General features: G+C 45.0%; 1 protein-coding gene across 5 annotated transcripts in view; it reads left to right on the plus strand.

Moving 5' to 3' along the window:
• The first annotated feature begins 913 nt into the window (after positions 1-913).
• Positions 914-10,706, plus strand: part of LOC133398278 (oocyte zinc finger protein XlCOF6.1-like) — a 15,980-nt gene continuing 6,187 nt past the window's right edge. The window contains exons 1-3 of one of the 5 annotated variants that reach the window (XM_061669932.1): positions 914-1,172; positions 3,343-3,499; positions 9,049-9,450. In XM_061669932.1, coding sequence (XP_061525916.1) covers positions 3,367-3,499; positions 9,049-9,450 — 535 coding nt within the window. In that variant the 5' untranslated portion in view covers positions 914-1,172; positions 3,343-3,366. Of the gene's footprint in view, positions 1,173-3,342; positions 3,500-4,105; positions 4,937-8,632; positions 8,744-9,048 lie in introns of those variants that run through there. The other 4 variants (XM_061669928.1, XM_061669929.1, XM_061669931.1 and 1 more) reach the window with 4 other exon arrangements.

Genomic DNA, 10,706 nt, shown 5'->3' on the forward strand with positions numbered 1-10,706 from the left:
TAGGAAAAGCTTTTATTTATAATGTGATTTTATTCAGCGTATTTAATAAAGTACAGCACATATGTTTTATAAACAATGAATAGTTATAAAATATTTTTTACATTTCCAGTGGCAATTTCGCCAGGGCTATAAATACAAAAATCAATATATATTTATCCATCAATCAATTACCAGTGACCTGAAAAGGGTTAGCTGGATGGATGTATGAGAAGTTTGATATGTCCATCCATCCATTTTCTGAGCCGCTTCTCCTCACGCGGGTCGTGGGCGTGCTGGAGCCTATCCCAGCTATCATCGGGCAGGAGGCGGGATACACCCAGAACTGGTTGCCAGCCAATCGCAGGGCACATTCAAACAAACAACCATTCACACTTACGGGCAATTTAGAGTCTCCAATTCATGCATGTTTTTGGGATGTGGGAGGAAAGCGGAGTGCCCGGAGAAAACCCACGCAGGCACGGGGAGAACATGCAAACTCCACACAGACGGGGCCAGGGATTGAACCCGGGTCCTCAGAACTGTGAGGTTGACGCTCTAATCAGTCGACCACCGTGCCACCTCTATCTATCTATCTATCTATCTATCTATCTATCTATCTATCTATCTATCTATATTTTTTAATATATTTATATATATATATATATATATATATATATATATATATATATATATATATATAAATACATAAAATATATTAAATATATATATATATATATATATATATATATATATAATTTATTTATTTTTTTAATAGCGGCACGGTGGACGACTAGTGAGGAGAAGCGGCTCAGAAAATGGATGGATAGATGGTTCGAAGACTCCATACCAGTAGGTGGCGGTAATGCAATGAGAAGTTTCTTGCCAACCGTCAAGAACACTGAAAAAAGACGACGAAGAAGCAGCAGCAGCTCGACGGACGAGCGAGGCGGGAGGAGGCTCGATCGTACTTCGGGCAAATCTTCCTGAATTTGGACCCACTTTGTGAATCCTCGACGCGGCACGCCCCTGATCACTACTTGAGTGGACTAAAACATCATTCGTGCAATCTTCGTGTCCGGTTGGAGTCGTCTCGTGCACGTTGAAGCTTCTCGGCCTAGCTTAGTTTAGCTTAGCTTGCTAACAAAGAGACACGTTTGTGATCAAAACTTCGCTCAGCAGAGATCAAGCGTGAGGTAAAGTGTTTTTCTTTCCGCCACCTACCAGTAAGGAGTGGGGACCTCAATGTTTAATAATAACACTTGACTGGTGAAAAAAAATGAACCCACATCAAAACAACAACGATTCTGTTAGCTTTGTTTGTCTGACATACTGAAATATGATCCTGAAACAATTATTTTCTGAATCATTCTTGTTATTATTTTGTTAATCAGAATTCTGAATCATTTTGCAGAACACTTTCTATTATGTTTCATCACAAATTAGCTGTCTTCTTTCTGTGTCATATTTCTCACAATGCATAATTACGTTCCCCTATTTCCTCTTGTTGACTGTGGAGCTCTGCCATTTGAACTCACGTAGTATTTCACCCACAGTGTCCAAATCTTAAAGGCTCCTTGAAACTCGCGCTGACAGCGACTGCTCTGACGTCACTGCGGCTATCCGCCGGTAGTTTGCCTTCAAACTCGAGCGCAACCCACGCGCGCAGTTTTGAAAATGTACTGCAGTTCACCTCCAAGTCGAGGGTGTCGCTACTGCAGGTATTAGTGAGGACATCAGAATCATCTTTATTTGCCAAGTATGTCCAAAAACACACAAGGAATTTTTCTCCGGTAGTTGGAGCCGCTCTAGTACGACAACAGACAGTCAATTGACAGAACACTTTGGAGACAGAAAGACATTGACAAAAAAAACAGTCACTGAGCAGTAAAGGGTTGCTAGTTCTCTGGTAATGCCGGTACTTTTTTTTTTTCTTTTTTGACAATTGAGCAAAAAGATGCAGAGTCCTCTAGCACTGAGAGCAGTTCGAATGACTAATATTGCAATAGTCCGGTGCAATGACCAATGTGCAAAGGGCGCTGAGACTTCAAGGAGTGCATGCGGTTTAAAGTGACGAGTAGTGCGATCATCTGGGACAATGTTGGTTGTGCAAATGTTACAGATACTCCTCAATCAGTGTGCAAATGGAGCAGATGCTACTCTGGCATGAGTGGCCCGTATATGCAAATAGTGCAGCATGGCGAGACAACTACAGTGAGTGCACGAGTAATACATAATTGGCCCCACAGAAATGTGACAACGAACTCAAGTCAAAAAATTGCCAGCATGTTGCAATGGAATTGTAGGTTAGGTGTTTAAGAAGTTGATCGCAAAAGGGAAGAAGCTGTTGGAATGTCTGCTTGTTCTAGTTTCCATTGATCGGTAGCGCCTACCTGAGGGAAGGAGCTGGAAGAGCCGGTGACCGGGTTGCAGACGGTCCGAGAGGATTTTGCACGCCCTTGTCTTAGTTCTGGGAGCGTGCAAGTCCTCAATGGTGGGTAGGGGGGTACCGACAATCCTTTCAGCAGTTTTGATTGTCCGCTGCAGTCGGAGTTTGTCCTTTTTTGTAGCAGCACCAAACCAGACTGTGATGGAAGAACACAGGACCGATTCGATGACCGCTGTGTAGAACTGTCTCAGCAGCTCCGGTGGCAGGCCGTGCTTTCTCAGAAACCGCAGGAAGTACATCCGCCGCTGGGCCTTTTTGAGGACGGAGTTGATGTTGGTCGCCCACTTCAGACCCTGAGAGATTGTAACTCCCAGGAACTTGAAGGTCTCGACGGTTGACACAAGGCAGCTGGACAACGTGAGGGTCAGTTGTGGCGAAGGATGCCTCCTGAAGTCCACAATCATCTCTCCAGTCTTGAGCGTGTTCAGCTCCAGGTTGTGTCGGCCGCACCACAGCTCCAGTCGCTCCGCTTCCTGTCGATATACCACAGGGTGGTGTTTCCTCTGCATATTTTTGGGACATTTCCGGTAGCTGTTTTTACTTTCCTTTCCGGAACAAGGAACAAAGCAACAACAATGGCGACCGTGGACCAGTGTCTGCGAGAACAAATGGGCCGAGATGACCAGATGATATGTTTAATGATGCTGCAAAATCAATCGAGATGGCGGTGGCGTAGATGCGATGTCGAACCGAGGGGGACGTGACAAAAACGGACCAATCACGAGAGATGATGTCCGCGGCGTTCGACGCGCAGCAACTATTTTTGTCTTGTGCGCGTCAAGCGACGCAGAGGGGCCGCGCGCAGCAATTCGTCGCTCACGTGATGCAATGCGGGCGGGAGTATAAAGACGCCTTTAATCTTGATGTCATTGTTACACGTCTGACTTGCACTTGCTTTTCTCATCTCTCCAACGTAGAGCAGAAAGTGTTGTGATCGTCGTATGAAAATGTGTGCAAGAAGGACAGCGGAGTACGAGGAGGAACTTTGCGGCCCAAAAGAGGAGAAGGAGCCACGACGCCAACTAGTGGATGCTGTGTTCAATCTGCAGCCTCGAATTGTGCTACGCAGAGCAGGTTGGTTCACTTGTTGCATGCATTAGAACTTTACAGTTCAGAGGACAACGATTTTAAACTTTTTCTTGATAACTTTTGAACCCCTTGACAAACTTCATCTGCCATTTGGAAGTGATTATATAGCAGATATACAGCAGTTAAATTGATAAATATGATGCAGAATGCGTCTTCTGCTTTTTGCATCCAGCGCCTTCCGGTCTTCGTCTCTTTCCTGCGCCGTGACGTCACACGAGCCAAACATCCTGTTCATTTGACGTTGTGTGCTATTGTTCCACGCTGTTGTTCCCATCCTTGTATATTTGTTGTTGTATGATTTAGCGATGTCATGATGGTTTATTGTGTGGCATTTGGTTGTACAAATGGTTCAGGCAGCGGCATGAGTTTTTATTGGGCTTTCCAAGTGAAAAATGAATGTGTGACCAGTGGCTAGGGAAAGTCAATCGACAGGGGAAGAAACGTGCTCAGCTATGGGTGCCGAGCAAGCATTCCAAACTGTGCTGATCACTTCGAACGGAACAGCACCCCCCCCCCCCCCCTCATTCCTATGTAGAAAATGTCCCCATTCCTTCCTTTACAAATATATCGAATTCTGGATCTTTCAGTAGAGAACTATTACAGCGGCAGGTTGGGGAAGGTATCATGTTTGAGGCAGAGAGAAATTGGACCATGATCTCGAGTTATTGGATGTATTTTGGAAGTGCTGTTTTGAGCAATTTAGTTATTTGTGAGAAAGTAATCAATTCTAGAGAAGGAGCGGTAAACAGAAGTGTTACCTTTTTGTTTTGAAATTATTATAATTTGTTTTCCCTACGTATCTCGGCGAGTCCGAATTTGTGCATATATTCATCTAAAATTTGGGAAGACTGATTGTTTGGAATTATGTTTTTTATTTGAGAGGTCGATGGTTGGATTAAGTACTATATTAAAGTCACCACCGATAATAATTGTTGAATTAGATGACAAATTGGTCAGATGTGAATAAAAGTTGGATCATCAATATTAGGGGCATATACCTTCACTAATGTGTATAATTTGTTAAATATAGTTGAATGAAAAATTAAGTGTCGGCCTTCTGGGTTCAATTATTGTGCTATTTAGTGTAAAAGTAGTGTATTATGAATTAGTATTGCGATTACTCGTCTGCTGTTATAGCTAGCTGAAAAGGACTGACTGAAATTGAAATTGGACAGGTAAATTTCTTCAGAATGCACCCTTATGGGGGGCACAAGCCAGTGCAAAGCTTCCAGAAGAGTGGACCACTGCAGCCAAGGTGATCAGAGAGGCAGGCAGGCACACAAATTCCTTGTGTTTTTTGGACATAATTGGCAAATAAAGATGATTCTGATTCGGAGTACTTGGTGTATCTTCTGGCAGGAAAGGAGAGAAGGAGACTTGGTGGTGGAACCTCACAGTACAGGAAATCATACAAGGAAAAAGGTTAGCTAAGAAGAAGTGGGACACTGAGAGGACCGAGGAGAGGCGAAAGGAATACATTGAGATGCGACACAGGGCAAAGGTAGAGGTTGCAAAGGCCAAACGAGGCCAATGATGACATGTATGGCAGGTTGGACACTAAAGAAGGAGAAAAGGATCTATACAGGTTGGCCAGACAGAGGGATAGAGATGGGAAGGATGTGCAGCAGGTTAGGGTGATTAAGGCTAGAGATGGAAATGTGTTGACTGGTGCCAGCGGTGTGCTGGATAGATGGAAAGAATACTTTGAGAAGTTGATGAATGAGGAAATTGAGAGAGAAGGAAGAGTAGAAGAGGCAAGTGTGGTGGAACAGGAAGTGGCAATGATTAGTAAGGGGGAAGTTAGAAAGGCATTAAAGAGGATGAAAAATGGAAAGGCAGTTGGTCCTGATAACATTCCTGTGGAGGCATGGAAGCATCTAGGAGAGGTGGCTGTGGAGTTTTTGACCAGCTTGTTCAACATAATTCTAGTGCGCAAGAAGATGCCTGAGGAATGGAGGAAAAGTGTACTGGTGCCCATTTTTAACAACAAAGGTGATGTGCAGAGCTGTGGGAACTATAGAGGAATAAAGTTGATGAGTGTTAGATATATTTAGTAGTTATCATTTATTTGCTTAGCTTGCATTAGTATTTTGCATTAGTAGCTTGCATTAGTATTATGGACAATATTTAGATAGAAAGATGTCTCGCCTTCAAGAAGATGACTCAGCAACATTTGATGGAAGGGCGCCTTGACCAAGGACGTGATCGGATGTGGTCGGGGACGGGACAGGTGTCGTCTGGTCCTATGTTTTGTGTTGTGTCTTAATGCTTAGAACATTATGACTTGTAGAACCCTCCTATTTTCAAATAAATGTAGGAGCGACGGGGGAGATTGTTTAGAGTGTGTTGAGAGGCTGTAACCTGAACAATCTCCCATGCGCCCTCCTCATGAGTAAAATGACCAATGTCTTCATTCCTTTTGTGTTTATTCATTATAATGTTTGGTAAGATAAATCCAACAATGAGCCACACAATGAAGTTATGGGAAAGAGTAGTGGTGGCGAGACTCAGGACAGAACTGAGTATTTTCGAGTAACAGTATGGTTTCATGCCGAGAGAGTACCACAGATGCGTTATTTGCCTTGAGGATGTTGATGGAAAAGTACAGAGAAGGTCAGAAGGAGCTACATTGTGTCTTTGTAGATCTAGAGAAAGCCTATGACAGAGTACCCAGAGAGGAACTGTGGCACTGCATGTGGAAGTCTGGAGTGGCAGAGAAGTATGTTAGAATAATACAGGACATGTACGAGGGCAGCAGAACAGCGGTGAGGTGTGCTGTAGGTGTGACAGACGAATTTAAGGTGGAGGTGGGATTGCATCAGGGATCAGCCCTGAGCCCCTTCCTGTTTGCAGTGGTGATGGATAGGGTGACAGATGAGGTTAGACTGGAATCCCCGTGGACCACGATGTTCGCAGATGACATTGTGATCTGCAGTGAAAGCAGGGACCAGCTGGAGGAACAGTTAGAAAGATGGAGGCATGCACTGGAAAGCAGAGGAGTGAAGATTAGCCGAAGTAAAACAGAATATACATGCATGAATGAGACGGGTGGTCACTTCTGCCTGTCTTCTTTCGGCCGTCCCGACCTCCACCACACCTCGGTCACCAGTTACTCCAACCGACCTCTCCCGGGTACCTGAAGAATATCATGACCTCGCCCCCATTTTCAGCAAGGACCTAGCCATCTCTCTTACCCCCCTACCGCCCTTATGATCGCGCCATTGACCTCTTGCCAGGAACCCTTCTTCCCTCCAGCCGCCTCTTTAATCTTTCCCTTCCTGAAAAAGAAGCTATGGAAAATTATATCCGTGACTCCTTTGCCTCTGGACTCATCCGGTCCTCTTCTTTGCCCCCCGGTAGCCGGCTTCTTTTTCGTTGAAAAGAAAGATACCGCTCTTCGCCCCTGCATCGACTTGTGCGGTCTTAATGACATTACAGTGAAAAATAAAGCCCTGCTGCCCCTCATCGATCCCTCCTTCGAGCCCCTCTGTGACACCCAAATATTCATAAAGTGAGACCTGCGGAGTGCGTAGCATCTTATCCGCATTAGAGAAGCAGACGAATGGAAAAGTGCCTTCAGCACCCCCCTCGGACACTTCAAATACTTGGTCATGCCGTTTGGGTTAACCAACGCCATAAATGACGTCCTCCGTGACATGGTCAACCTGTTCGTCTTTGTATATTTAGACGACATTCTCATCTTCTCTCACTCCCCCGAAGAACATCGCCAGTGCGTCCGTCAAGTCCTTCAACGCCTACTCGAAAATTGTCTTTTTGTGAAACCTGAAAAGTGCGACTTCCCGCTCTCGTCCGTTCACTTCTCGGGATACATCATCCCCATAGGACAGTTACAAGCAGACCCGGCAAAGATCCAAGCAGTTGTCAACTGGCACATTCCCTCCACCTGCAAAGAGCTACAACCTTTCCTAGGCTTCGCCAATTTATATCGCCACTTCATCCGAGACTACAGCTAGGTTGCTATACTGCTCACGAGTCTCGCCTCCACCAGCACCCCTTTCCATTGGACGCCTCAAGGAACTGTTCACCAGCGCTCCCATCCTGCGACACCCCAACCTTCCCTTCGTGGTGGAGGTTGACGCCTCTAACACAATGGTGGGAGCCGTCCTCTACCAGCGGGACCCAGTTTCTCCAAAACTACATCCCTGTGCCTTTTTCTCCCGTCACGGTTCCACATTTGAGCAAAATTATGATGTCGGAACCATGAGCTGCTAGCCATCGTTTGGGCCCTGGAGAAGTGGAGGCACTGGTTGGAGGGGACCGTTACACCCTTTACTTACACTTTACAACCCTTTACTGCTCAGTGACTGTTTTTTTGTTTGTTTTTTTGTCAATGTCTTTCTGTCTGTTGTCGTACTAGAGTGGCTCCAACTACCGGAGACAAATTCCTTGTGTGTTTTTGGACATACTTGGCAAATAAAGATGATTCTGATTCTGATTTATTAAATGGACTGACCACAAAAACCTGTCTTATCTCCGTTCTGCCTGAAGCCTGAAGCCTCCCCCCTCCAGTCCAACAGAACCAGAATCCAGCCTCCCTTCCTCGTGCTTCATGGGACCAACGACTTGGAAGATCGAACAGGTGGTTAAAGAGGCTCAGAAGACTCACCTGGATCCCAAGACTGGACCTCCTAACTGGCTGTTTGTACCCGATTCCGCATGCTCTGATGTCCTTCAGTGGGCCCACAACTCCAAGCTCACCTGTCATCCCGGCATCACCCGAACCACCCATTTCATCCAGCACGTCTGGTGGCCTAGCCTAGTCAAAGACACCCGAGACTTTGTACTAGCCTGCTCCATCTGTGCCTGAGGTAAGGCTTCACATCAACCCCCAGCTGGTCTGCCCTTACCCATTCCGAGCCGCCCTCGGTCCCACATCTCCCTGGACTTTGTCACCGGCCTACCCCCATCTGAAAGTAATACCGTCATCCTCAACATTATTGAGCGGTTCTCCAAGTGTGTTCGCTATAGACGTCTTCCCAAATTGCCCTCTTGTCCTCCGTGTGTTCAGACTTCATCCGTAACCATCCGACTACCTGTATCTGGACTCACCCGATTTTGTTCTCTTCCGTCTCCAGTGTTCCTACAGTGCCTTTCCCCCCTCGCTGTTTGCTCCAACTACACCGCCAAGCTTCATCACCTGCTAACGTTCCCGCTTCCTGCTCACTCCTTGTCCCGACGGTCCACCACCTCGCCTTGGATATCCTTACCGTGAGACAGTCCGCAATAAACCATTCTAAATCTACTCCCTCCGCCTCAGTCAGCTCTTGGGTGCAGTCCAATTCACATACGAATTTGAATCATGACAACTTGTTTTTATGAACTTTATTATTTTACACTTTTCCACATTTTCTTGTTGTTGTTGTTGACCTGCTCAATTTTATTATTTCCCATATATCAAACTCATCTGGCTTTCACATTAACCTTCAATATAAATCTAGACTATCATACACAACATTAAAGTCACAACGTTAGTGAAGACTTGCCAAACCATGTGTGTTTGTCTTGTCTTGCAGACATCACTGAAGATCTTCGTACGAAGCAGCAGAAGCCAGAGCCCCCTCACATTAAAGACGAAATGGAGGACGAAGAGGTCCACCACATCAAAGGGGAAGAGGAGCCCATTTCGATTAAAAAAGAGGAGGAAGAAGCGCGGTCCCACATCAAACAGGAAGAGGAGGATCTCACCACATTTCCATCGACTGGTGTCCCTTTGAAGTGTGAAGATGCAGGTCAAAGTGAGGAGAGCAGAGGGGCGGAGCCTCCAAGCAGCAGCTCAAGTCAACACATGGCAACAGAAGGTGATGGAGACCGCTGTGGAGGATCACAAGCAGGCGGCCTCTTAGCTCCACTGTCAGATAGTGATGACATGACGTCACACTCTACTCACACTGAAGATGATGATAAACAGTCTGAAGGTGATAGGACATGTCACACTGACAACAAACAATGGAAATGTTCTCATTGTGGGAAAACATTTGCTTATAAGAGCATTATGAAACAACACGTGAGAACACACACTGGTGAGAAACCTTTTTCCTGCTCAGTTTGTGGTCAAAGATTCTCTGAGAAGGGACATTTACAAATACACACAAGAACCCACACTGGTGTGAAACCTTTTTCCTGCTCAGTTTGTGGTCAAAGATTCACTCAGAAACAACACTTAAAAAGACACACAAGAACCCACACTGGTGTGAAACCTTTTTCCTGCTCAGTTTGTGGTCAAAGATTCACTCAGAAACAACACTTAAAAATACACACAAGAACCCACACTGGTGAGAAACCTTTTTCCTGCTTAGTTTGTGGTCAAAGATTCTCTGAGAAGGGACATTTACAAATACACACAAGAACCCACACTGGCGAGAAACCTTTTTCCTGCTCAGTTTGTGGTCAAAGATTCTCTGTTAAGGGACACATAAAAATACACACAAGAACCCACACCGGTGAGAAACCTTTTTCCTGCTCAGTTTGTGGTCAAAGATTCTCTGTGAAGGAAAGCTTAAAAAGACACACAAGAACGCACACTGGTGAGAAACCTTTTTACTGCTCAGTTTGTGGTCAAAGATTCACGCATAAAGGAAGGTTAAAAAGACACACAAGAACCCACACTGGTGAGAAACCTTTTTCTTGTTCAGATTGTGGTCAAAGTTTCTCTGACAAGGGAAACTTAAAAAGACACACAAGAACCCACACTGGTGAGAAACCTTTTCCCTGCTCAGTTTGTGGTCAAAGATTCTCTCGTCAGTCTCGGGTTAAGACACACAAGTGTGCTGGTGAGAATAGCAGTGATCAAGATGCTTTTAATCTAAATGTTTAATCTATAAAGTATTTACTTTGTTTCTGACTTACAGAATACAAGAATGCAGATTTTTGTATACACGCTTTTATTGTATCTACTTGTTGTCCATATATTTTCGAAAAGCCTCCCACGGGCAAATGTTGAGAATTCGCACTGGTGCCAAAATACTTGAACGGGACAAGTTAATGGTGTGAACATAGACACTTATTCCATAGTTCTGGACTCATAAATGATATCTGCAGGGGAAAAAAAGCCCTCCAAAATAGATTCAATAATAATTTTAGAATCCTATACTGATGAACTATTTGATTTTCAGCCAGATTTTGGCCCCCCCATATTTTGTCAGCCTGTTAAAGCCTGCCACATAATGAGCAG

The sequence above is a fragment of the Phycodurus eques genome, unplaced genomic scaffold (assembly GCF_024500275.1).
Source record: "Phycodurus eques isolate BA_2022a unplaced genomic scaffold, UOR_Pequ_1.1 contig_29, whole genome shotgun sequence".
Taxonomy (NCBI): domain Eukaryota; kingdom Metazoa; phylum Chordata; class Actinopteri; order Syngnathiformes; family Syngnathidae; genus Phycodurus; species Phycodurus eques.